Genomic DNA, 27545 nt, shown 5'->3' on the forward strand with positions numbered 1-27545 from the left:
CTCTCAATCGATATTTTCCAAACCCCCCAATCTGAGGGTCGCTTCTCGATGGGTGGGGCGGTCTCTATGATGCTTTGTGATGGATACTTATGGTGCCGTTTCGTCTGGGCGTCTACTCAAAGTATCCATTCAAACCTAAATGTTTCTATTGTGTGGGCCTGGATCTGGATCACCCCATTACTATGTAAATCGTTGTTGCCATTTACACCTTTAGCTGAGATTCTGCACCTGGCCATAAACTGGTTTCTGTACGTGCAGAATGCTAATTAGCCTTTTGCAAACTGCTTGTCCTTGCTAAGACTGTTTTCTCCCTGCAGCCTTAGCAGTTCTCCATTTTGTAGCCCAGTGGTCCATCTTAGGTGGCTACATTCCCTCCTTGTGATCCTCACAATAAAATTGTGAAGGATCACCTATGCACGTTGCTTCGAGTGCTTCTGGGTGCCCTCTTTGGGTTCCCTGACCTCAGCAAGTTCCTGGGCGTCTACTCTGTCTTTAACTATGGGAAGGAAAAATTTTTATCTGACATTTCTACTTGGCGCTATGTCAAAGGGGACATGCATTACCAAAACCGGGAACCTCTACCTATCACAACTATTATCCTTATCCTTAAACATTTTATGACAGTCTAAAAACCTTATCCATTCACACCACGTTACATATCACTTCCTGACTCGGCAGTCGAGCTCAGAACAATATAATACATGGGTATCCTTTATTAACATAGTGCTTTATTCATTGAGGGGCTGGGGGGATTGGTGGAAACCAAAAATAGGGGATTGAACTCCGTAGATGGTTGAGGGGCAGGAACGGGAGGCTCTCCTTTTCCATTTCCTCAACCTGAGGGTCTGTACAATTATGCAGAGGATTGCAATCACTAGCAGTGATTCAATCACGTATGACATTGAGTACCACGTCATAAATTTTGTGCACCAGGTCTGAACTTCGCTGATCAGAGCTGAGCACGGGGAAGTTGGTGTGAGGGAAACATTGACGGCGGGGTTGTGGGGGAAACGTGACTTGCTTCCACATATGCAAATACAACATTTAACAGTAATAGGTAGGCTTCCATCATGGTCTTCTCTTCGTTCTCTTTCTCTTCCTCCTGTATGGCTGATCCTTGCTGTGAACCCTCTTTCGTCCTTTGAAAGCTATGGGATCAAGCACAGTATCTGTCAATACACAGTTTAATATCCGTACTTGTTAGTGTATCTGTCCTCTAATTCCAATTGACCCATTAAATGACTGGCCAAGTCACACCCTGTGACTCCCCTCATTTTTTTTTCAAAAGCGAATTTTAGGAACAGAATACACCTAACAACTTTCCTCCTGCGAGCCGTCTCGCAGGCTTTGCTAATTTACCATCCGAATGTTCCTGGATGTAAATAGCATGTGGGATGGCGGCCTAAGGGCTACCTAACGAAAAATGAAAACAAATTTTGAAACAAAAGGTCGAATGGGTTGCGTATGGGCCGCTACGGGTACGATTTGAATGGGATCCCCGGGTAAGGCGTGCTGTGCCGTACCCGAGCTTGGCTGACCAAAGTGGGTTCTCAGACAGGGCGGGTCCTCAGTGCCGTTTGTCCACTGCCTGAGTAACCTGGAATGAACGGGCAAGAATGTGTTTACCGTGGGTTTGCAGCCTCTATTCACCGAATAGAGGGGCACCTAAAACAAGGGAGGAGCCAAGATGCTCCAACATCTGAAAACAGTGAACTGAAGTTCTCAGAGATATCTGCAGATAAACTAGTGTGCGTGTAAGGCGGTCACAAGTCTTACAGCTGAAAAGATCTACAATCAAACCATTGGATTGGGAACCGAAGTTCTCAAAGGTTTCGGCGGACAAGCTAAAGTGCGTGCGAGGTGGTCACAATCTTTTCAGCTGAAAAGAAGGTGTCCAACCTCCAACTGAACCAATAACATTAAAACAAACAAACATAAACTCACAAACAAAACATACGCGCAGGTTCCATCAGAAAGGATATCGCTTCCCTCAAACGGTTCCTATTTTACATCATCTGGACACCTCACTTTTTCTCTGCCTCTGTGAACAGGGTCACAAAGGGGTTGACGTATCGGGATTCAGACACCGTGTCATCCTGCTCTCCCGGATCCCACACCCTTGTGTGGATCAGGCATGCAATTTTGTAATTATGTGACCGGGGGTCACTTCCATCGTTGCGGACAAGTCTGTATGAATTGTCCCTGTGCCAAAGTGTTGGGTCTAAACTTGAATGGGCATTGTCGGGGTAGTCGGGGTCGGGTGGTGGGTCTGGATATTTGATATAGGTGACTTCCATGGGGTCACTGGAGTCGGGGTCATAGTCGCTGCAGTGTGGGCTGTAGGGTTGTGTGCTGTGGCTGTCCTCAAAGTCAGTGTCAGTATCGCTGTCTTTGCTGCGGCAGCTTGTGGGTGTTTCGGGGCGTGGTCTGTTGTGGTCAGTGGGCGGAGTCGTGGGCGAGTCCGATGAAGAACTGGTCTGTGAGGGGGATGGTGGAAACGTGTCTCTAGTGGGCGGGGCGAGGTGTTCTGCTGCGTCTAGCAGGACATGGTGTGCATGGTTAGACTGTGTTCCATATGCCTTTAGCTGGTTAATATCGAACCACGCGGTCTTTCCATTGGGGTATTTTATCCTGTAAACTGAGGGGCTAATTTTGTCCGAAATTGAATACGGGCTGGAATATTTTGGTGCCAAAACACTGCTGGGGTTATATACAGATAGCATTACCTGTTGCCCAACCTGGAATTCTGTGGGGTGTACGTTCTTATTAAAGCAGGCTGTGCGTTGTCTGCGCCGTTTCCCTAGTTGAACTGCGGCTGCGATCTGTGCAGACCTCACAGTCTCAACTAGGTCTTTAACAGCTTTCTCATGGGTGAGGGCCGTCACTTCGGGGCTAGTCATGTCCAGTCCTAAAAGGAATTCTGTACCTTTCATAGGGCGTCCGGTCATGAGTGTGTGTGGGGTGAAACCTGTAGATGTGGAAACCGTATTTCAGATAAACATGAGTGCAAATGGGAGCACTGAATCCCATGTAGAATTGTTCTCTTGAACCATTTTCCTAAGGGTCGATTTTAGTGTCCGATTCATGCGTTCTACAATCCCGCTGGACTGTGGGTGATACGCAATATGAAAATTTTGTTTGATGCCGAATATGGTCAGGACGTTCTTCATGACACGTCCTGTGAAGTGAGATCCCTGGTCCGAATCAATACTTCTAGGTAAACCCCATCTCGTGAAGATGTGGTGGGTCAGGATCTTTGCAGCTGTCTTAGCTGTATTCGTTCTTTAGGGGAATGCCTCTACCCATTTGGTAAAGGTATCAATTACTACCAGCACATTTTTATAGCCATTCCTACAAGGGGGCAATGGTCCTATAAAGTCGATCTGGAGGTTTGTCCATGGGCCATTAACTGATCGAGTATGCCGAAGCTGTGCCTTCTTGGAATACCTCTCCGGGTTATTCTGGGCGCAAATAAAGCAATTCTCAATGTAATGGGTTACATCGGTCCTGAGGTTAGGCCACCAACAGAGCTGCCTGAGGTGCCTCGTGGTCGTGTCGATTCCTTGATGTCCGTGTCCGTCATGGAACAAGGCAATCATTTGGTTTCTGTCCTGCTGCGGGACCACATAAAGCTGGTCCTTGATGATCACACCCTCATGTGTGGTCAGAGCGTGTCTAAACTTATCATACTGAGGCACAAAGTTGCCTTTAAAAATCTCCCTGAGATCCTCATCCTGTTTCTGTGCTTCTGCTAAATCCTTAATGTCAGTCTGTGAGACTTGAACTGCGCTCACAGGGGCGCTAGCTGGTGCGCTAGCTGGGGGTGTCCACAAGTGTCCTCGCCTGGAACCTGCTTTAGCCAGGGCGTCGGCTTTTACATTCCCAGGGGGGGATGACCTATGGTGGCTTCTAACTTTTATAATGCCAAAGGTCCTATCCTTCGCTTTGTCTAGGATGTGGCGGAGTAAAGGGGCTGATGGAAGGGGTTTCCCGTCTGCGGAGACAAAACCTCGTGTCCTCCACAGGGGTAGAAAATTTGTTAGACTGTTGCAGACATATAGACTGTCCGAATATATGTCCGCCGGGCTGGGGAAAGAATCGGGGTGGTCCACTATATAAGCTATGGCCGCGAGCTCTGCTGCCTGAGATGGACACTGGGCTACAAGGGCCTCACCCTCCAGCCACGGCCGTGCCTGTCCCACCTGCCTTAGGTCCCCCTCCATGCCGACCCCTACCTCCTGCTATCGCATCGTCAACCAGCACGGCTGGCTGACGATTTTTAAAACTGCATGAGAACCCGAGGTCACGCTGTCAGGACTTCGGCCCATCTGGGCCGCAGTATCGCTGGGTGCTCAGAGAATCGCTCAGAAGATCACCTCAGGAGATTCTCCGGGCCAAGCGGCGCCTTTCACGACCATGCCGTTTTCGCTTGTTCGGAGAATTGCGAAACGGCGTCGGATCGACGTCGCACGATTTTCCGTCGTGAATGGCGATTCTCCGAACCAGCGTGGCCTCAAAGAATCCCGCCCAAGGTGTATTGGATAGTGTAGGGGCTCTGTGCAACCTAATGCGGCATTAAAGAATATCAGGCAGGCAATAATACGCTGCCAACAGACTCCCAATGTTGGGTTCAAACTGCATTTTAATATTCCGTTCCATAGTATAGGAGATAAAGTGTGAGCTAGGTACTGTCGTATAAGGGTTTGGCACTTATAGAGTTAAATGGTGGGGGGGGACTCAGTACAGAACCACCCAAAGAGTGACATAAGAGAACATGTGATCTGCATCTAAGGGTTAATCTTATGTTGGTGTGCACAGGTAAACATGGGGAAAGATCCTCACTTGAGCTCTTTGTTGTATAAATATTCTTGTAGTCAACAACAACAACATACTGTTAAACTACTTAAACGTTACGTGGATGAGTGACCATAATATGATAGTATTTTTCATCAAGGTGGAGAGTGAAGTAGTTGATTTTGAGACTAAGGTCCTGAATTTTAAAGGAAACTATGATGATATGAGGTGTGAGTTGATTTTAATCGATTGGGGAACATTAATTAAAGGGATGACTGTGGATAGGCAATGGCAAACATTCAAGGAATGCATGGGGGAACTGCAACAATTGTTCATTCCTGTCTGGCACAAAAGCAAAATAGGAAGGCAGCTAATCATGGCTTACAAGGGAAATTAGAGATAGTAATAGATCCAAGAAAGAAGCATACACATTGGCTAATAACAACAGGTCTGAGGATTGGGAGTAGTTTAGAATTCAGCAAAGAAGGACCAATGGTTTGATTAAGAAGGGGAAAATAGAGTATGAGAGTAAACTTGAAAGGAACATAAACACTGACTGTAAAAGTTTCTATAGGTACAGGAAGAGAAAAAGATTGGTGAAGACAAATGTAGGTTCCTTACAGTCAGCAACATGAGAACGTATAACAGGGGACAAAGAAATGGCTGAGCAGCTAATCACATATTTTTGTTCGGTCTTCACAGATGTGGACACAAATCAGATATCAGAAATGTTGGGAAAAACAGGATTTAGTGAGAGGGAGGAATTGAAGATCACTATTAGTAGAGAAATGGTGTTCGAGAAATTGATGGAATTGAAGGCTGATAAATCCCCATGGCCTGACATTCTACCTCCCAGGGTACTTAAGGAAGTGGCTCGAGAAATAGTGGATGCATTGGTGGTCATCTTCCAGTATTCTATAGACTCTGGAAAAGTTCCTGCAGATTGGAGGGTAGCTAATGTAATTCCATATTTAAAAAGGGAGGCAGAAAGGAAACAGGGAATTATAGACCAGTTGATGTCGGTCATGGGGAAAATTCTAGAATCCATTATCGAAGATTTTATAGCAGAACACTGAGAAAATAGAGGCAGGAGCAGACAGAGTCAGCATCTATTTATAAAGGGGTAATCATGCTTGACAAATCTTTGAGGGGGAGCAGTGGATGTGGTACATTGGACTCTCAGAAGACTTTTGACAAAATCCCGTATGAGAATTAAAATTTGTAAAATTTATGCGCATGGGACTAGTATATTGAGATGGACAGAAAACTGGTTGACACAGGAAACAAAGAGTAGGAATTAACGGCCTTTTTCAAATTGGCAGGCAGTGACTAGTGGCATACTGCAGGGATCAGTACTAGGACCTCAGCTCTTCACAATGTATATTAATGATTTAGATGAGGGAACAACATATAATCTCTCCAAATTTGCAGATAACACCAAATTGGGTGGGAGGGTGAGCTGTGAGTAGGACGCAGAGATCCTTCAGTGTAATTTGGACACGTTGAGTGAGTGGGCAAATGAATGGCAGATCCAGTATGATTTGGAGAAATGAGAGGTTATCCACTTTGGTAGCAAAAACAAAAAGGCACACTATTATCTGTATAGGCGTAAATTAGGAGAGGGGAATGTGCACTGAGACCTGGGTGTCTTCATACACCAGTCACTGAAGGTAAGCTTGCCGGTACAGCAACGATAAAGAAGGCAAATGGTATGTTGGCCTTCATAGCGAGAGGATTTGAGTAGAGGAGCAGGGATGTCTTGCTGCAATTATACAGGGCGTTGGTGAGGCCACACATGAAATATTTTCTACAACAAGGTTTACCAGACTGATTCCTGGAATGGCGGGACTGACGTATGAGAAGAGATTTGATTGGTTGGGATTGTACTCGCTAGAGTTCGGAAGAATGAGGGGTGATCTCATAGAAACCTACAAAAGTCTAACAGGACTGGACAAGGTAGATGTAGGAAGGATGTTCCAACAGCAGATGAGTCGGTCACAATCTGACGATACCGGATAGACCATTTAGGACAGAGATGAGGAGAAATTTCTTCACCCAGAGAGTGGTCGGCCTGTGGAATTTGTTACCAAAAGAAGTAGTTGAGGCCAAAACAGTATGTTTTCAAGAACCAGTTAAATATAGAACTTAGGGTGAAGGGGGTCAAAGGATATTAGAGTAAAAGTGGGATGAGGCTATTGATTTGGATGATCAGCCATGATCATAATAAATGGCGGAGCAAGCTCGAAGGGCCAAATGGCCTCCTCCTGCTCCTATTTTCTATGTTTCTATGAAGACCCACTGAATGGTATCCAACACCCGACAATGTGTGTGTGAGTGATGGAGGTTCGGTGGGTTGGGGGTGCGGGATGAGAGAATGGGTTTGATTTTGGTGAAGGATTTGCACATTGCCTAACTCAGAAAAGCAAGAATCATCAATAATGAGAATTTATACAATTTACAGCAAAACAATTGAGTAATCCAATGAACAAGAGTGACACGTGGCAGTGGGCTGCCACAAGATAAGTTCATAAGATATAGGAGTAGAATTAGGCCATTTGGCCTATTGAGTCTGCTCCACCATTCTATCATGGCTGATCTCATCATGGCCTTACCTCCACAGTCCTGCCTGTTCTTCTGTCCTCCAGCCGCGTGTTTCTCAACAGTGAGCCTTTTGCTGGTGCTGGGGTTCTCTCTTCCAGCTCCTTGTCAATGGGATTTCTCATTGAAGCCACCCCTACGCCGCCGGGAAACACACAGTCAGGGTTGCACTGCCAACAGGAAAACAGATGGCAATGGCCGGAGTATTCCAGCCTGTGGGATTCTATACGAATAATTGTGAAATAATGCATTTGGGGAGAAACAACATGAAGTTTAATCTAAATCATACTATTTTGAACAGGTTGTAAGAATGGAGGAGCCCAGTTGGGGGCATACTCGCAGACCTTTCAAAGTGGCTGCACTGGTTAAAGAGGGTCTGGTATTTTCAGCTTTGTAAATAGGGGCACTGATTGCAAAGACAAGGGATTCATGCTAACTCTTGATAAATCTCTGGCTCGGACATATACTTTAGGAAGATAACAAGGCCATTGAGAGAATGCTGAAGAAATTTATTATAATGCTACAAGGAATGAAAAATTTCAGTGAAGTTATAAGGCAAGAGCAACTCTGGCCATTCTCCTCTGAGCAGAGTTTTGCTCTGAGATTTGCTCGAGGCATTCAAAATTACAAGAAATTTTGTTAGGGCAAGGCGGGAGAATTTTTTTTCCATCGGCATGTGGGTCTGCAACTAGAGATGACGTAAAATAATTGGAACAAAAAAAACTAGAGGGGAAATAAGAAGAAATTTCTTTACCTGGAGGTCTGCGTGGGTTTCCTCCAGGTGCTCCGGTTTCCTCCCACAGTCCAAACATGCGCAGGTTAGGTGGATTGGCCATGCTAAATTGCCCTTCGTGTCCAAAAAGGTTAGGTGGGGTTACTGGGTTATGGGTGTGGGCTTAAGTGGGCTGCTATTTCCAAGGCCATTTCCAAGGTGCAGACTCAATGGGCCGAATGGCCTCCTTCTGCACTGCAAATTCTATGATTCTATGAAGATCTGGAACATTTCACCTGAAAAGTTGATGGAATCGGATTTCGTAGGAACTTAAAAAAGACAATTGGAAATGTAGTTGGAAATAACCAATTTGCAAGGTTCTGGGGAAAAAAGTTGGGCTGCGGGATTAAATTAGACAGCTGTGAGCCTGTGAAGGCACAAGTGCTGTAAAGTACTATGATTCCATTCTATGAAGAGAGAGGTAGAGAGGAAAATAATAGCTCTAATTTAAGGCAATAAACATACATAAATTGCACTGGATCTTTAGACTGTGCATCAGAGAGACACCAAAGCAAAAGTGAAACACCTTGGGCAGGATTCTCCGACCCCCCACCGGGTGTCTAAAGGCAGAGGTTACAAAGAAAGGACGTGTGTTTATTTTCATTATGCAGGAGCAGAATGAAACACTGAAGAATACAGGAGAAAACACAAATCAAGTTGCAATTAGGATAAAAAGTGATTTGCAAACAACTTAAAATCACAATGACTATATTCATTTATGCACTGGAGGATTGTAGTGGCTAAAATCTTAAACATCGGTCTGCCGAAGTAGGTTGCACTCTTACCTTTAGTGAGCAGATTAAATTCAAATCCTATTCCAGGACTTGAACACATAAATTAGGCTGGGAGAATTCCACATTATTGCTGCGATGATGCTGTAGATGAGATGCTAAATTGAAATGCTGCTTACTTGTTCAGGTGCATATTGAGATTTCTATGGCATGATTTGGCGAAGCGAAGGCGTTTAAGCAATATTTTGGCATTCTCTCCTCATAGCACAAATAGGCAATTCCTTGTTGATTGATATTTATTGTCACATGTATAGAAGTACAGTGAAAAGTATTTTTCTGCGGCCAAGGGAATGTACACAGTACGTACATAGTAGACAAAATAATAATCAACAGAGTACATTGACAAATGGTACATCAACAAATTGTGATTGGTTACAGTGCGGAACAAGGGCCAAACAAGAGCAGCATAGGGTGTTGTGAATAGTGTTCTTACAGGGAACAGTCGTTGAGTCATTGAGGGGTCTAGTAGCTGTGGGGAAGAAGCTGTTCCTTTGTCTGGATGTGCGAGTCTTCAGACTTCTGTATCTTCTGCCTGATGGAAGGTCTGGAAGAGAGCAAAGCTGAATGTGAATGCTGTCTGCCTTCTTGAGGTAACGGGAGGTGTGGACAGAATCAATGGGAGGGTGGCATGCATGTGTGATGCGTTGGGCTGAGTTCACCACACTCTGCAGTTTCTTGCGATCTTGGGCCAAGCAGTTCCCATACCAAGCTGTGATGCAGCCGGATAGGATGCTCTCTATGGCACATCTGTAGATGTTTGTGAGAGTCAATGCAGACATGCCAAATTTATTTAGCTTCCGTAGTAAGTAGAGACGCTGTGGGCTTTCTTGACTGTTGCATCAACATGAGCGGACCAGGACAGACTGTTGGTGATGGTGACCCCTAGGAACTTAAAGCTAACAGGAACCTATTTGTGAGAGACGTATCAGGCACTATGTGAATCCGCATTTTTCTTGATTTTCTTGAAATTATGTTTTGAACAACTGCTAAATAGTTCATTTCAACTCAAAGACAAACTATAATGAATTATTGTTCAGGCAACACAATTGCATTGATCTGTGCTTTGCACTGTGGGATGACAATAATGATACTTTTTTTTTACAGGAGATACGAACAAAAATACCTGATGTTGAACCTAAATCTCCTGAAACGATTAGTACAGTGTTTCAAGAAAAAGACATACCTTCAGCAGTGAGTACCCTAAGTTTAAACCCATTTTTAAATCGTAAAATAAGGCAACTGCATTTTCTTTCACTTCCAGATTTTGGAGCCTGAACAAAAATCTCTTATGTTTTGCAGACCCATGAGCTCTCTCAATGAAACCCAAAATGTATTATTTCAGTTTATGGTTCTGGAGGGCTCTGCTCCATAGTTTAGGGCTGAAAGAGTAGGAAAGAGCAATGAAGTGGGAGAGATTGAGTGACACTAAATGTGGATTTTAAAAGCATGAAGACTGAGGGTAAGGGTTTCTCCAGTTCAAGGTCCTGGAATTAAAAAGTGGCAGGATGAAGAATGAGTCCTGATTTCATCACAAGGAGCATTCACGGTGGAATAGCGTAATCACAGGAGGAAGAAAAAAGGAGCGGTCACAAGAGCAGACTGCAATGGTAACGACATAAGAAAGAGATTAACAGCTTCGAAACTGGGGATAATTTTAACATTTATTAGTGATCATGAGATTTGAAGCCATGTCCCCAGTATATCAGCTTGGGCATCTGGATCTCTATGCCAGTGACATTACCATTACCATAGAACCATAGAATTCCTACAGTGCAGAAGGAGGCCATTCGGCCCATCGAGTCTGCCCTCTGAAAGTGCACCCTACCTAGGCCCACTCCCACACACTAAACCCTGTAACCCCACCTAACCTGCACATCTTTGGCCACTAAGGGGCAAATTAGCATTGCTAATCCACATAGCCTGCACATATTTGAACTGTGAGAGTAAAACCGGAGCACCCGGAGGAAAGTCATGCAGATTTGGGGAGAATGCGCAAACTCCACAGTCACCCAAGTCCCTGGCTCTGTGAGGCAGCAGTTCTGAGGCAGCAGTTCTAACCACTGTGCCACTGTGAGCCACCCATCATCTCCCCTTACAGATAGATGACCTTTCACTGTGATATCTTCTGTAGTTTACACATGGAAGGTATTTTAAAAATAAATTAAAAATCAATTTTGTTAATTTACTAATTTGTGAAATGAGTTTGACAAAAGGATTGACTGGAACATTGTTGAGGTTATTACTATGGTTGCATACAAGTGAGCAACATTTCTCTCTTCGCCAAAGCTGCCTCACCTATGTACTTCCAACACTTCCTGTTTCTGTTCCAGACTACCGCAGTATTTTGACTTTGGACACTCATTGCTTTGTCTGCAAAGAAGAAGCCCATTTCTATCTCACAGACATAGATGGACATTGATATCTAAAACACAAAGAAACCAATCGCTGTCTAGCACACACACAAACCCTTTGCTACCTAACACACACACAAACCCATTGATCTGTCTGTCTCACAACAAAGTCTCTCATTGTGTTTGAGACACAGAGAAACCCATTCCACAGCCTGAAATACATCATAACCTCAACTTCTGTGAAAATCCATTGCTGTTTTAACAGTCTTTTTTTGATTTCACAAAGAAATGTGTAAGGTTTTAGTTTGCCTGCGCTTCATCTCACCATGTAGGAATGTGCTGGCACTGCTGCCTCACGGCGCTGAGGACCCGGGTTCGATCGCGGCCCCGGGTCACTGTCCATGTTGAGTATGTACATTCTCCCCGTGTTTGCGTGAGTCTCACACAACCGCAGGGTAGGTGGATTGGCCACGCTAAATTGCCACTTAATTGGGAAAAAAGCTAATTGGGTACTCCAAATTTATTTTAAAAAATTTGGAATGTGCCATATTTAATTAATTCTAGAGAGTTTGGGTGCATGAAGTTTAACCAGCTTAAACCAGAATAGCATCAAATTACCAGTTGTCTCCAGTAGAACAAACTTAACAATTATAGACACAAAAACAAAATAATCGACAATCTCTTTTTGTCAAAACTTTAACAAAGAGTCATCCAGACTCTTAATGTTAGCTCCCTTCTCTCCCCAGATGCTGTCAGACCTGCGGGGATTGTCCAGTATTTTCTGTTTTTGTTTCAGATTTCAGTATCTGCGATAATTTGCTCTTATGAACAATTAGAGATTTAGCCTGCAAATTCCTCCATTACTGATGTTCTCTTGAAATGATGTGTTGAATTTTTCGTGCCCCTGGCATGTTTCGCATGGGGTGGGGGGTCATGTAAAATGGTGTGGGTTGTCCATCCCACCACTCACCCCCATAAAATGGGTGGGCTGAAATAGGCAGACTACCCGCCATGTTAAAAAGATAATTTAAGGGTTAAGTAGGCTTGTTATCAGGCCTATTGAAATGAAATGAAAATCGCTTATTGTCACGAGTAGGCTTCAATGAAGTTACTGTGAAAAGCCCCTAGTCACCACATTCCGGTGCCTGTCCGGGGAGGCTGGTACGGGAATCGAACCGTGCTGCTGGCCTGCTTGGTCTGCTTTAAAAGCCAGCGATTTAGCCCAGTGAGCTAAACCAGCCCCTAGTGAGCTAAACCCTAATAATACGCTGCCCATGCCATCATACATTTGCAACCCCCCCATCCCTCTTTGCTCCCCCCCTCCCTATTTGATGGACAAATCTCCCTGCACATTATTTGCCTTGGGCTCCTCTCTTCAGCTGTAGTCCCATCAGCTGCCACTGATGCCTAGCTGGAATGATGAGGTTGGTAGCCAGTCCTCTTGGCAAACAGCTCCAGTGGTGGGGCTTAAAATGCACTTGGCCCTCATTATTCTGCCTTTATTGCTGTGGGGCTGCTCGATGTGGCGTCGGTAGATTTCACATCATCATGGTTTGCACGGAAACTGGTGGGGGGTAGGGTGGTGCCATCCTCCCCTCGCTATTATTCAACTTGGCACAGTATATATTTTGAGCTGTGATTTTTCTACTGTTGAGTTTTCAGCCCAATAAATTTGAAGTCAAGACCAGGGCTCTGGAGTCACAACTAATTTTGCAACAACAATTTATAATTCCTACTTTAAAAAATACAAGACCAGTATAGTTATTAGGGTGGTCAATTTAAACTGCACGGATTTTCCTGCTTACTCCCTGCCTGTGAATAGAGAGGTGTATTTTTATTCTAATTTGCACTTTTTTAAATGGAGATGGATTTTCCTTCCCCAACCTTTAAATTTGGAGTGCTCCAATCTTCTGTTAATAACTTGCATAGCAAACGCGAGCTAAGATGAAATAAAAAGCGTTGGTTTATTTTTACACACACACAAGGGACAGGAGTTTTGCAACATCCACCCCTTTTGCACTTCCACAATAAGTGGGGGATAAGGAAAAAAAAAAGAGGGTTCAGGGCATGAGCACAGTAAAATATAAGTAATAATAATAATCTTTATTATTGTCAGAAGTAGGCTTACATTTAGACTGCAATGAAGTTACTGTGGAAATCCCCAAGTCACCACACTCCGGCGTCTGTTTGGGTGCACAGAGGGAAAATTCAGAATGTCCAATTCATCTAACAAGCACGTTTTTTGGGACTTGTGGGAGGAAACCGGAGCACCTGGAGGAAACCCATGCAGACACAGGGAGAACGTGCAGACTCCGCACAGACAGTGACCCAAGCAGGAATCGAACCTGGGAGCGTTGTGAAGCAACAATGCTAACCACTGTGCCGCCATTTGAGTGTTACATGTGTCCAGAATCAGAAGTGAATTGGGAATGTTTGTTTTAGAGGGGAAGGTTGACTGATTGAAGGGTGATCCGTCATTTCAGAGTGTGACTTCCATGCCAGAAGAAGGCACAAAGAATCTGGAGCCATGAATTCCACGGTGACAGCAGTTGCCAGGTTTGATGAGGGCAAGAATTCTTTCTAATGGTGGACAGCACAGGGCGTTTCCCGGAGTTCTGTGCACACTGGAATTTATTTCCATTGGGCAATATGACAGTGCAGTTTGGTGAGGGTCATGTGACACACTTCCTGCCATCACTCTTTGATGTTGGATGTTAGGGGCCTCACGGTAGCATGGTGGTTAGCATCAATGCTTCACAGCTCCAGGGTCCCAGGTACGATTCCCGGCTGGGTCACTGTCTGTGTGGAGTCTGCACGTCCTCCCCGTGTGTGCGTGGGTTTCCTCCGGGTGCTCCGGTTTCCACCCACAGTCCAAAGATGTGCGGGTTAGGTGGATTGGCCATGTAAATTGCCCGTAGTGTAAGGTTAATGGGGGGATTGTTGGGTTATGGGTATACGGGTTACGTGGGTTTAAGTAGGGTGATCATTGTTCGGCACAACATCGAGGGCCGAAGGGCCTGTTCTGTGCTGTACTGTTCTATGTTCTATAAAGGAGGTATGCTCCCATTGCTGGAATCTTGAGCTGTTTAATTGGAGTTAGGATACCTTTTGTTCTTGAAGACATTGATTTTGAGTTGATAACCAAGACTCCTTGTTGATACCATTGTGTTGGAGCAGTTAATTCTTAGGTCATTAGCCACCAATAGACATTAGGATCTGTGAAGGCTTGCCTTTGTTTGAACTTGCCTGGAGCCCATCACCTGCAGGGTCATTGTGTCCGCTCAATTGAAATGTTAATACTAGGCCAGGAGTGTTACATTCTAGATGTACGGTGAAATAGTGGTTCGCACTCCTGCCTCACAGCGCCAGGCACCCGGGTTCAATTCTGGCCTTGGGTGACTGTGTTAAGTTTGCATGCTCTCCCCGTGCCTGCTTAGGTTTCTCCTGGGTGCTCTGGTTTCCTCCCACAGTCCAAAAATGTATAGATTAGGTGGATTGGCCATGATAAATTGCCCCTCAGTGTCCAACGGTTAGGTGGGGTTAGGGGGATAGGGCAGGGGAGTGGGCCTGGGTTAGGTTGCTCTTTCAGAGGATCAGTGCACACTTGATGGGCCAAATGGCCTCCTTCTGCATAGGGATTCTACGTTTGAAATGTGAGCCTTTGTTAACTTTGAAACTGCTGCAATGCATCATGTGACCAGCTGGAGACATCTTGTCAGCTCAGCAATTTTCTGTTTTGAAAAGCATAAAAAAAGACTTTATAAAAGGTAGTCCAGCTGACTAATATATATATATTTGTTCAGGTCTAGACCTTAACACTTCAATAATCATTCACTTTCTTTTGCAGTCCAAGCTAGAGGGTCCGATTGCACAAAGGAAGTGCATAAAGGTGCCAAAGGATTTCTCATTCATGTCCAAAGAAACTATTTCTATGATACTCGAGGTAAATACCAAGGTTGAGAGCAAGAATGAAAAAAGCAACTGCGGTGGTAAAACACCTTTTCCTTTCAGTAAGAATGAAAGTAATGAAATGAAATGAAATGAAAATTGCTTATTGTCACAAGTAGGCTTCAAATGAAGTTACTGTGAAAAGCCCCTAGTCGCCACATTCCGGCGCCTGTTCGGGGAGGCTTGTACGGGAATTGTACCGTGCTGCTGGCCTGCCTTGGTTTGCTTGCAAAACCAGCGATTTAGCCCTGTGCTAAACCAGCCCCTGTAATGGTAGTGGTAGATCTGACCTTTAAGAATGAATGTAATGGTAGATCTAACTTTTAACAATGGTCAAATATTTATTGGTTTGATTTGTGGAACCAGCATATTAAATGCATTTTGCATAAGCCACAAACCAGGAGAATTGAATGTGGTATAATTTCTGTGACAGATTCTCCATCTTCTAGCATAACTTTAGTGGAAGATGTGCAGAAACCCTATGGAAATGGGGAAAACGTCAACAGAAATTCTAGGCAGACATCTACAATTGTAACTTGCTTCATCTTTGAAACTACTTTCTGCATGCATTTGCCTGACTGAGGATATTTCTCAGTCAGTTCCCTGATTCTCCTTTCTTCCTTCTGGGGTACAGCTCCATAGATGCACTCATGTTCCTTACCCCATTACTTTTGTGAGTAATAAAAATCAACTGTCCATTCAACTACAGCAGCATCACAGCTGAGCCCGATCCTGCCTTCTCCTGAACTTTGAACAAGCATATTTCCAGAAGTGCAACAAAAGCCTGCTAATTTTTTTCCTTTGCAAACCAGTGGAGTTAAGATCAAGGATAAGATCCTTTCTATGATCCCGCCTGAGACCAGATAACTCAGCACACATCAGAGACAATACCCGATTATCCTGATCTTTATGGCACAATGAATATAAGAAATAGGAGCAGGCATATATGATACTGTAGCCATCTGGGATGGTCACTTACAAAGGATCCCGGGAAATATGGGCACCAGCAAAGGACCATGGGATATATGGTCAACTCAGGACTCAGATGCTCACAGCTTATGCATATTGGCAACTCAGATAACTAGACGCTATCGAAACCCTCAGCTACTTTGCATTCTAATGGCCCATTTCTCCAGAACAAAAGACCTGTACTCGGGTAACAGATACAGAAACAGACTAATCGGCGCCACTCCTTTTGCTCAGGAAGCCCAAAAAGCCAAGGTCAATGAGCGCTCAGGACATGCCCCACCATCAAGACACTCGCCCTTTATTGGCCAAAATTGAAGGCAGTAATTGAAGCCTGCCGAATTATTGGGTCCAAAGCTAAGGACCGCCCAAAAGAGCGCAAAACCCCAGAAGGATAAAGAGAGACACAGCCATGTGTTCAGTTTCTCTTGGCCCCGACCTACGCTTAAAACCAAGTGTAGCATCACAACCAGAAGACAAGTTTGAGACCAACGATCGCTCCCAGACGGATGAGCCCAGCAGAAACAAAGTCACTTCTCCAGACCCAGCCACACAAGATCCGAACAAGGTCTTGTTCCTCTGCATAAAGCCGGGTGCCTGAAGTTAAGTACAGGTTGTTGTAGTGTTAGGTGTAATTTAGCTTGTGTTTCATGTTGCATGTCGAAGTAATTCTTGTGTGTAAATAAACTCTCATTGAAATTAAACTGACTAACTGGTTGTTTGGTCTTTGGTCTTTGATCGATATCCGGTAAAACCTTGTGGTGGTATCATTTGATACCTGGCAACTCTGAAAAGTAATATCATCGTTAATAACTGTCATCAGTATCCAGTTAAAAAGAGCAACATTATTGGCGTCTCTGGTACGAATTGGCAACATTATTGGCCACATCTGACAGGACTCGACCTAGAAGTTATTTTGTCACTCCGAGAGTACCCACAAAACTTTGCATTAGAAACCCAATTGAGAAAAGTGAAAGAAGCCACAAGTGTAAGGCCCATATCGATCAAATCTCCAAGATTCGGAAGTGTATATTAACTTGCATGCGTACCAACAGGGACATAAGGTAAACTCATTAGATTTTGTTGCGTAAAACTCTCGGGAATATTGTGAACCGGAAAATACCCTTGGCCATACCCGCTGTTTGAATCGCCGCCTTATTCCCCCCGTCCCAAATTAACGGTAGGAAAAGAGATAATAGAAGCAATGGCAGCCACGGAACAAAGACAAAGTACAGTAGATCACGCCAAATATAGGCAACAAATAGCAAAGTTACAGTCACTGCTTTCAGTGCAAAACGTCTTCAGAGATACCATTGGACCGAATTTAGATCAGGAGAATGGCCCAGTTGGCAAGAACTAAATGAAACCGCCCATAGATGTGTGGAGGATACAGAAAATTAGATTAGAGCCCCCCAGGCCCTGAAAAGGAAAGCACCCGCACCACCGCCTGCACAGGCAGCACACACCCCCGTGAATCCAGTCACCACACAGCGCATATCACAGGATCGCAAGGAGCCCGATTTCGTTGACACCACCCCACTAACCATCACCCAATTGAGAGATGCCTGCGCCAAAATTGAACCATTTAAACCCACAGCAGTCCCGCATAATTTCTTTGAGAGAGTATGACAGTTATGTACGGTCTGGACGAACCGGAGGAAGTTAAGCTTGTAGTCATGAGCCTTGACCCGTCCGTTAGCTCAGCTTTACCAGAACCCCAGAACGTAGGAGCAGGAAGCCTCCAGGAGATGAAGGCAGCTATTTTAGATGCAATTGGATAGAACAGAGGTGATCCCGTAGAAAGTTTGAACCGATGCAGACAAAAGGGAGAGCATCCAACTGCATTTGGAGGTCGCCTTTGGATCCATTTTAAAGCAGTATTTGGGGAATTGAACCGCACAAACTTAGATAACGACAACACAACTAAATGGGCTCGCACTTTAGTCTCCCATGCCACAGAAGCAGGTCAAAAAGCCTGTGTAAATTACGACCCCGCAGACGCCACACAATGAAGTTTGGGTTTTAAAAAGACTCTCCAGAGCTTGGGAACAATCCCTACATAGAAAGGCAGATCAGGAGAAGGCAGAAGCAAATATGCACCCAGTTAGAACTAACCAGGGACCCGCATTGATAAACGAGGGTAGAGGAGAAGTCCAATACCCCAGGGAACCATACCCAAGGGAGCAATACACCAGAGAGCTTGCTCCACCTTACGTGCCCTGGTGGTCATGTTACAACTGTGGGCAGTCAGGACACTTCGCCCGAGTTTGCAGGAGACCCTCACCACCAGCTAGACTAGCCACCAGATATGAAAGCGAACACCACCCACAGCAGCTACAAGGTCCCAGCTGCCCCATGCAAACTGTGAGCGCTTACCCGCCACTTCTCATGGCAGGGATACCTCAGCAATGCCACTTCATTTTTGTTTCTCTCCTCCTTCCTCTCTTTCGTCACACTACACCGACTCCATATGCTAGTTACACCCCAGGCCAAATGTGATTGCGGCTAACAAATATATACAACTGGCCGCCCCATAATTTGGCTGTTTAAGATAAGCCTCAACCTCCCATGGTTGTGATTAAGAAAGGCTGGTCAAATAAATTGTCTGTCCACTCACCACATCGACCACAAGCTGCGGGATTCCTTGCACTTAAACAGAATTTTTTTTTTTTCGGATGTCTCGTCACTAAAATGGTTATTTAAAAGAAAAATGAGGGAGTCACACGTGGTGACAATTCTAATGGGTAATTGAAGTTGAAGAGAGAAGGACAAACAAAATGAGATGTTAACCAACGATAATAACAGATATTATGCTTGCACCCCCAAGAATATACGAAGGACAAAAAGACAAGGTGAAGACTGGACTGATGACCTCCATTGTAATCATCGCTAGACTCCTACAACTGAGCGCGTTGACAGCCTTTGTACCCTACACAGGGCCGGCCCAAGGTACCGGCAACTCGGGCAGTCGCCCGGGGCGCCATGTGCTAGGGGGCGCCAGAGACTCGGGTCCCGCGCATGCGCAGTTGGGCCGGTGCAACCAGCGCATGCGCGGTGGCCGCCCTCCCCCAGGGCGGCCCCTTCCGCCCCCCCCTCCGACCCCCCGTCCGCCGCCCCCCCCCTCCGTCCGCCCCCCCCCCGTCCCCTTCCGCCCCCCCCCTGGCCCCGCCCCCCCTCGGCCTCGCCCCTCCTCGGCCCCTCGGCCACGCCTCCCCCCCATCGGCCCCGCCTCCCCCCCTCGGCCCCCCCTCCCTCCCTCGAAGGGCGCCGAAGTTCAGCTTGCCCGGGGCGCCAGCAACCCTTGGGCCGGCGCTGACTCTACACCACACAGGCCCCGGACTTGACCATACAATATGACACCACTAGCCCGGACACCACACCTCACATGAAAATAAACACTGTTACCTCCACATGGTGCAAAAACATTGTAAAATGGTATTCCCTTTCCTATACAGTAGAGGCCCTTTTGGTAATAGCAAAACTCTGCAGTGTCGTTCAGACACTTAGACTCCGCAAATGGCGAAGGAGAGCCTCCCGCTCCCCAATATGCACATTCCGAGCCCCTTTCCTTGGAATCCAACAAACCCCACAAATTTTTAAACCCTTTTTACTGACAAAATAAAAAGATTGTACTTCTTCTATGACTGTAATAGATTAAGTAGAGATGTGATGCTACTGTTTATTTCTTAAAAATGTTTGTATTTATTATTATTATTATTATTATCCTTCCTTAAAATATGCAGATCAGAACTACACAAACTACCTCAGTTGTGGTCCCACCAAAGTCCTGTGCAATTGCAGCAAGACTTTCTAATTGCTTGTTGTACTTGCACATTAACTTTGTGTTTCTTGTAGTGGTACACATTAGCCTCACTGAAGATCAACATTTACAAGTTTCATTGGTGGATTCTTCATTGATGGGATTCTCTGTTGCACCGTCAGCACACCCATGCCTGGGGATTTCCCGACACATGGGGCTGCCCACAATAGTAAACCCCTTTGGCCAGCTGCCACGACGCCTGCAAGGGTCCCACCCCCTGTCTTAAAAAAAAAAGATATTCAACTTTTCTATTCTTATGACCAAAGTGAATAACTTCACATCTCCCCACATAATGAAATGAAAATCGCTTATTGTCACGAGTAGGCTTCAATGAAGTTACTGTGAAAAGCCCCTAGTCGCCACATTCCGGCGCCTGTTCGGGGAGGCTGGTACATAATGCTCCATCTGCCAACTTTCACCTACTTACTTAACCTACCTACATCTCTTTGCAGCCTCTTTGTATCCTCCTACAGCTTACAGTCCCACCTAGCTGATGTATCATCAGCAAACCTAGTTACATTACTCTCAAGCTCTGTCTATGTCATTAATATAGATGTAGCTGACGCTCCAGCACTGATCCGTGCGTTACTCCACTTGCCATAGTCTGGCAACTTGGAAAATGGTTTTTATCCTGCCTCTCGGCTATATGTCCATTATGCAATCCTCTATCCATGCTAACCCATGAGTCCCAAATGCATGAGCCCTTATCTTGCTTTTAATGTTTTGTGTGGCACCTTATCAAATGCCTTTGGAAATCCAAATATACAAGATCAATTGGTTCCCTTTTATCTATCCTACTTGGGTTGAGAGTCTCAGAGGAATGTGGATTCTATGTGGGGGGTTGTGTTTGAAGTCGGGGGAGGGGGGAAAGAAGTAAGTCAGGATGGAGGAGCTGCTGCTGGCCAGGCCTCCTAGTTGGTAAATCAAGAGGTGATGAGGTTGCCCCGTGTGCCGTGCTAGATCCGGCTCCATGACTGGATCTTCCCAGAAACTATCTTCGTCCTCCTCGTCAGATGAGGCCTGCTGTTCTTCCTTCTGCTCCATCATGTCGCCCCGCAGCTGTGCGATGTTCTGAAGGAGGCAGCAGGCCACAACAATGTCTGAGATCCTCTGGGGATGATGTTGGAACACCCATCAGAGGACACATCAGAAAAAGCATCTCGAGCACCCCAATGCACTGCTCGGTGACGTACTTTGTTGCAGAGTAAGGGTCATTATAGGATCATAGAATCCCTCCAGTGCAAAGGAGGCCATTTGGCTCATGAGTCTGCACCGGCCCTCCGAAAGAGCACCCCACCCGGGCCACTCCCCCAACCTAGCCCCATAACTCCACCGAACCTGCATTTCCTTGTTATAATGGTTCTCTGCCTCGTTCTGGGGCTTCTGCACAGATGTCATTAGCCATGGCCTCAGTGGGTAAGCCTCGTCACCCAATAGCGAACCTCTCACCCAAGGGAGCACCTCGTAAATGCCGGGAACGGACAGGTGAATGAAAAATGAAAATTGCTTATTGTCACAAGTAGGCTTCAAATTAAGTCACTGTGAAAAGCCCCTAGTCACCACATTCCTGCGCCTGTTCGGGGAGGCTGGTACACAGATGTATGCACGCTGCCTGGATATCGGGTACAGATGTGCAGCTGGTAGTCGTACATCAATTGCACATTCATGGAGTGAAAGCCCTTCCTATTGGTACAAGGTCCCTTGTTGAACCAGTACTCGGAGGGCGACATGCCTGCTATTGATCGCTACCTGCACTTGGGGCAAGGCAGCGATAGCGGCAAATCCTGTTGTCTGGGCACCTTGTTGGGCCTGGTCCAGGTCGAAGGTGATGTAGTCCAATGCCCGGGCATATAAAGTAAGGTAAAGTTGCCATAGTCCAAGATGGCTATAGGCTGCTTTCCTCTTTGTGGCGGAGAGCAGACTGGTGGTGATTTAATCTGAGGATCACCACACTTCAGGCGAGAAGCAAGGTTGAGAAGGTGGGGCCTTCATGAATAACCTCAGCCGGTACGGGAATTGAAACCGTGCTGCTGGCCTGTTTCTATGTCACAAACCAGCTATCTAGCCCACTGAGCTAAACCAGCCCCTGGGCACATAGAGCATCCGTGACAGTACGAATGCACCTGTGCGCACGTTTACAAGATTCCATAGAGGTCCCTACTCGAGCCTGGAATGATCCAGATGCATAGAAGTTCAGCGACCGCCACCTTGATGGCCACTGGGAGCAGCTGTCCTCCTCTATCGACCTGCCAGGTGCACCACCATCTGGGAGGTGGTGCATGGTCTCCTTGGTGAACCAGGGTCAGTGGCGGCACACGCAATCTGGCAGCTCCTTGAAGGACAGGCATCGCTGGTATATACGTGGCCTGATGCGGCACCTCCTTCACTCCTCCTCCTCAGCCTAGTGGATGGCCTGCACTTAAACCTCATTGGATGGCCCTTGTTCTACTGGGGCATGGTTCTCTTGTGCAGGGCTCTCACTGGGCTAGCCCTGATGCTCTAGTCTCCATGCATTCACAACAGCTGCAGCGGCTAGATAGATAGAGAGCATAGCTGGCTGTAGTCCGAAATCCATAGGAGGGATGGTGCGGCTCGCCCTGGCCTGCAGCGGGATTCTCCGTCCTGGCAGCTGGTCAATAGGGCTCCCATTGTCGGGAAATCCGCTGTCATGAGTGCACTGCCAGTGAAAAGGAGGATCCTGCTGGCGGGTAATCCAGGTGCATGTCTCGCGGGGGAGTGGGGGGAGACAGTTTGTCAGTAAGATGAGATTTCTCTTGACCATCGAATACCACCAGATTATCTGGTCATACTGAGTTATCCTGCTGCGCCACCTCAACCTGTGACCTCCCCACCCCCCCCCCCCCTCTGTGTTAACGGTAGGCTCTGTGCCCTTGCTTTGTTTCTCCCGGTGTGGTCTACTGTGGGTCTCATCACAGGATGAGCCTTGTGCTCTCCCACCAGGAGGGGGGCAACTGGTTGTGTGGTGGAAATATGCATACTGTGCGGCTCCATACTGAGAGCCTGGTGTGTGGGCAGGTCCTACAGATTGGGGTGAGTGAGGGATGTATGTGTTTGCTGGGACCTTAGCCGTGGTGTGATGAGGAGCCAGGGTTTCAAACACAGGTTGTGAAAGAGAGCTGGTCAGATTTCCCGACCGAGGCTGGTAATGAATGGGATCAGGCAGGGCTTGGAGATAGCTCTTAATCCTCAGAGGTGGGCTAGATGTCTCTGATGAGGATTTAACTCTGAGAGGGGCTGTGAGCCAGGGAGGGTTCCAGCGGCAACGGTTTATATGTCCTTTGGCATGAGCTCTGCTAATTCCCGGCTTCCTCTGCTTGGGGCTGTGCTTCTAAGGAGTGCATGAGGAGTTTCAACACCTGTTGGGCCGGCGACTGAGCATGGACATGCCCATCCCGTTAATGATACTGCTGCGATATGAGAGTTTCCAGATGGGTGGGTTTCCACACGACTGGAATTCCTCAGAGCATTTGCAGGATACTGAGCAGTCAGTAGTGTCAATAGCCAGAAGCCTGTAAGTTGCAGCTAGCGGGTGGGTTTAAATTAATTTATGCAGCAATGGGGGTCTCAGCCAGGGCACTCCATCTTGAGGGGGGCACCCTGAGTTCACAATCTAATCACCAACCTGTTCCCCATTACCCCATGAAGTTCAGGCTTACACACTCTAGGACTCCCGAAAAGTTTCAAAAGTTTGCTTACCTCGTTGCTTTGCCTCAATCGACGTGGTGCCTGGGCCCTATCGGTAAACACTTGCAGCGAATCATGCTGGTGTGACTCTTGGTTGTGAAGGCTGGAACATCACAGGGGGTGGAGATTCGGGCTTTCAACCCGTTAACCATACTTAAATGCATGCAAATTGCGGTTTTACATGGTGTTGCCATGGAGTTCAGCTACAGATCAAAGATAATCCAATTGAATGGAGGAGCTGGCATGAGAGGCTGAATTCACTCTTCCTGTTCCTATGCCAAAATTGACAAGATATTAGGGATGAGATTTTTGATCAAAAAGAATGAGACAAATTCTAAACCTATTTATAAAGAACTGATTTATAATGTTTTTTCAAAGCCCCCATTTAAAGGAGTGAGGTGACACTAAAGTAGATAATATTTTGTCAGCTCAGGCAAGTGACTCCTTCTTTAGATGAGCAAGAGTTGGTTGTTCTGCCTGTAAAGCAGTTTTCACAGTGTCTCAAAATTGTACTGAGATTAAAATAATAAATCCACTTGTTTTTCCATAGGACTCTTTTTTAAAGAGCTCAAAGAATTTACAATCTAGTGCAGTATATGATTCAACAAGTCTGACGCCTAAAGAATCGGAAACAGGTCCACAAGAAATGCCATCCGCTCAGATAGTGGAGGTAGCAGATGAAGATCATAGTGAAGCGATTCTCCCTCTCATGATTGAAGCACCACCAGATGATATTCCCTCTGAAGCCAAAGATATTCTCATGATCGAAGCCGCACCAGGGGAAGACGCAACTCCCCAGATTGAAGCAGAAGCACACGAAAGCCCAAGCGATGACACAACCGCTCAGATAATTGAAGGAACAACCGAAGAAGTTCCGATAACAGAAACAACACCAACTGCAGGAGAAATGGAAGAAGCTGAACCCCCAGAGGAACTGCCTGTAACGGTAAATAAGAGTTCTCATTCAAGGAAGGATTTTGTTTTTTTTTAATGGGGGAGAAATCTGGGCAGACTGCGTCGAGGTTTTAGTAGAAGTTTCACAAAGTAATTTTCTAATTTCAAAGAGTATCTTTTTATTTTAAGGAGATGGGGACGGAATCAAGAAATGAAGAGCATGCTGCTGTGGTCATACAGTCAACATACAGAGGTTACAGTGTAAGGAAGAAATTGAAAGAAGAACCACCAGATCCAACTGAGTGAGTTCTCTAATCCAATGGTTCGGCAGACGTATGTGAAAGGCCTTTACTTTCTACGCTTTCAACTGCTGCACTTTAAAGTACTTTTAGTTGATCACTAAAATGTACTGCTCACGTTTTTTTTTGTATGCGAACTATCCCAGAAGTTAATGTTTCAAACACTGGACTGAGGAAACATACAAAGAAAACTCCATGAAGGGTTTTCTTTTTACAGAGAAAGCATTAGAATCAGTTTAGCATTTGAAGTGCTTTGATTTTCTGATGTACATCCATTTAAAATGTAATAAATAAAAGCAATAGTTCAGCACATTTCTTCAGTGAGTATAGTGGCATAGCGTTCAGTTTATTTAGAAATCAACCTGACATGGAAAAGGGGCTTTAGGATTTGTACAACTTAAAACGAATATGAATAAAAAGATCAAGACAGTTGGATAAAATCATCATCTGTCTTGCAAAATTAAAGAATTTTATTTTTCTCTAAGCCATCAACTCAGACGATTAAGACATGATAAAGACAATTAAGGAATGATGTCCCTTTTGAGATGTTTGGCAGTTTTCTGCTTTAGCCACATTGGGAAATTGCATTTAGTCTAGACTGTGACTTTTATTGGATGGAGCATCATGACCTGTGGGTAATTCTGAAGTTCTGACAAGGAGAATGTCAAAATTGATGCCTTGACATCATGGATACAGCCCTGATGACTGTATCTCTCCCCCTTGCAACATAAACATTTCATAGAATCATAGAATTTACACTGCAGAAGGAGGCCATTCGGCCCATCGAATCTGCACTGGCCCTTGGAAAGAGCACTCCACTTAATCTACACCTCCACCCTATCCCCGTAACCCCACCTAAACCTTTTGGACATAAAGGGAATTTATCATGGCCAATCCACCTAACCTGCACATCTTTAGCATGTGGGAGGAAACCGGAGCAGCCGGAGGAAACCTACGCAGACACGGGGATAACGTACAGACGCCGCACAGACATTGACCCAGGCCGGGAATCGAACATGGGACCCTGGAGGTGAAGCAACTGTGTTAACCACTGTGCTGCCCTTAATTTTTCATTCTTTGTTCAGTGAAGCAAGGTTTAGTTAAGACGCTTAGCACAGCAAGTTTTAAGGCATGTGTGATTGTGTTCATCATTCTGTGTAACTTGGCTTCTGCCAAAATTCTCTGCATTCAGAATGCCCTGTCTTATCATTTTCCCTGTGCTGGTATAACTCTCATCAACTCTGATCAGCATAGGTTCATTGAGGAAAATTAAGAAGCTTGCAGAGTTAACCTATTCTAATAAGTTTAGTTCTTTGGAGTTAGCAGGGCAGTCTTCCACGTCTACTTGTAGAAGTGAGCTGTGCCATCCAAAATTGAAGTTCACCATGATTTGGTATGGATGCAAACTGGATAACTTGGATTGCATGCAGCCTTAGCATTCCAAATCGTTGTGTGTAAGTGTGTTCAGGTCAATGTGTTAGTAAGATTTCTAGTCAGCAAGATATTTAAATAGTAAATGGAGAGGAGTAGAAATCACTATCAGCAGTGTTAACATGATTACAGTTAAAAGTGTCAGCCGCATGCATGCAAAACACATTTGATTTAGCGGTGGTGGAAGCTTTCCATTGGTGTAACCTGCTTTCAGCTGATAATGCTGTTACCTCTAAGCTGCCTATTAAAAAGCCTGCAGGTCAATAGGGACGATCTCTAGCATGGCTACAACTTATCTGGCTAACTGCATTGCCCTTAACATAAAACTTGAGAGCATAAATGTGGCATGGGTGTTTTTAAAAATTGAATTTCACTTGTAGATCTTCCCCATACATTTTGCTTTATTCATGAGTGGATTATCATTGAGACTAGCTTAGTCAGAGAGCTAATATGGTTGGAACACATTGATGGTTATAGGGAAGTTTCTTTTAAATAAATGCATGAATCTTTATTATTGTCACAGGTAGGCTTACATTGACACTGCAATGAAGTTACTGTGAAAATCCCCTAATCACCACATACCGGCGTCTGTTCGGGTACACAGAGGGAAAATTCAGAATGCCCAATTCACCTGACAAGCACGTCTTTCAGGACTGTGGTGTTGCCACTTTATCAGACCACAAGCAGCGAGTATGTTTCTTGTATTGACCAAATAACCACACAACCAGTATGTTAGTTCAAAAGGCAGTTTATTATAAAACACAAGACATTTCTTTGTGCAATGATACATACGGCTACGTATTGAACTACACCGATCAACTAAGATGACCGATACTTAACTTCTGGATGACTGGCTCTGTGCAGGTAGAGAAGGCCTTTATTGGGGTCCCCACGTATGTCGGCTGAAAATCGTCAGGTTCGTCTCGGTTGCGGCTTGTCTCTCTCAGACAGCGATCGTGGGTCTTAAACTTGGCTCGTCGTTATGCTGCAGTTGGTGTGGGCACAGGTCAATCCCAAAAGAGGCCGATCCCTAGTTCGCGGGGCTCCTTATCCTTCTCTTTCGTGGCCTTTTGGGCGGAGTTAACACAGGATCCAATGGATCAATAGGGTCTCGATCACTCTGATCGATACTGGCCAATTAAGTACCTTGATGGCGGGGCAGGTCCTAGTCATTAT

General features: G+C 45.6%; 1 protein-coding gene across 1 annotated transcript in view; it reads left to right on the top strand.

Moving 5' to 3' along the window:
- Positions 1 to 25250, top strand: part of spa17 (sperm autoantigenic protein 17) — a 55611-nt gene extending 30361 nt beyond the window's left edge. The window contains exons 3-6 of the mRNA XM_038779832.1: positions 10060 to 10146; positions 15154 to 15249; positions 24296 to 24691; positions 24829 to 25250. Of these exons, the coding sequence (XP_038635760.1) occupies positions 10060 to 10146; positions 15154 to 15249; positions 24296 to 24691; positions 24829 to 24945 (696 nt within the window). The 3' untranslated portion in view covers positions 24946 to 25250. The remainder of the gene's footprint in view (positions 1 to 10059; positions 10147 to 15153; positions 15250 to 24295; positions 24692 to 24828) is intronic.
- Positions 25251 to 27545: the final 2295 nt, after the last annotated feature.

The sequence above is a fragment of the Scyliorhinus canicula genome, chromosome 19 (assembly GCF_902713615.1).
Source record: "Scyliorhinus canicula chromosome 19, sScyCan1.1, whole genome shotgun sequence".
Classification (NCBI taxonomy): domain Eukaryota; kingdom Metazoa; phylum Chordata; class Chondrichthyes; order Carcharhiniformes; family Scyliorhinidae; genus Scyliorhinus; species Scyliorhinus canicula.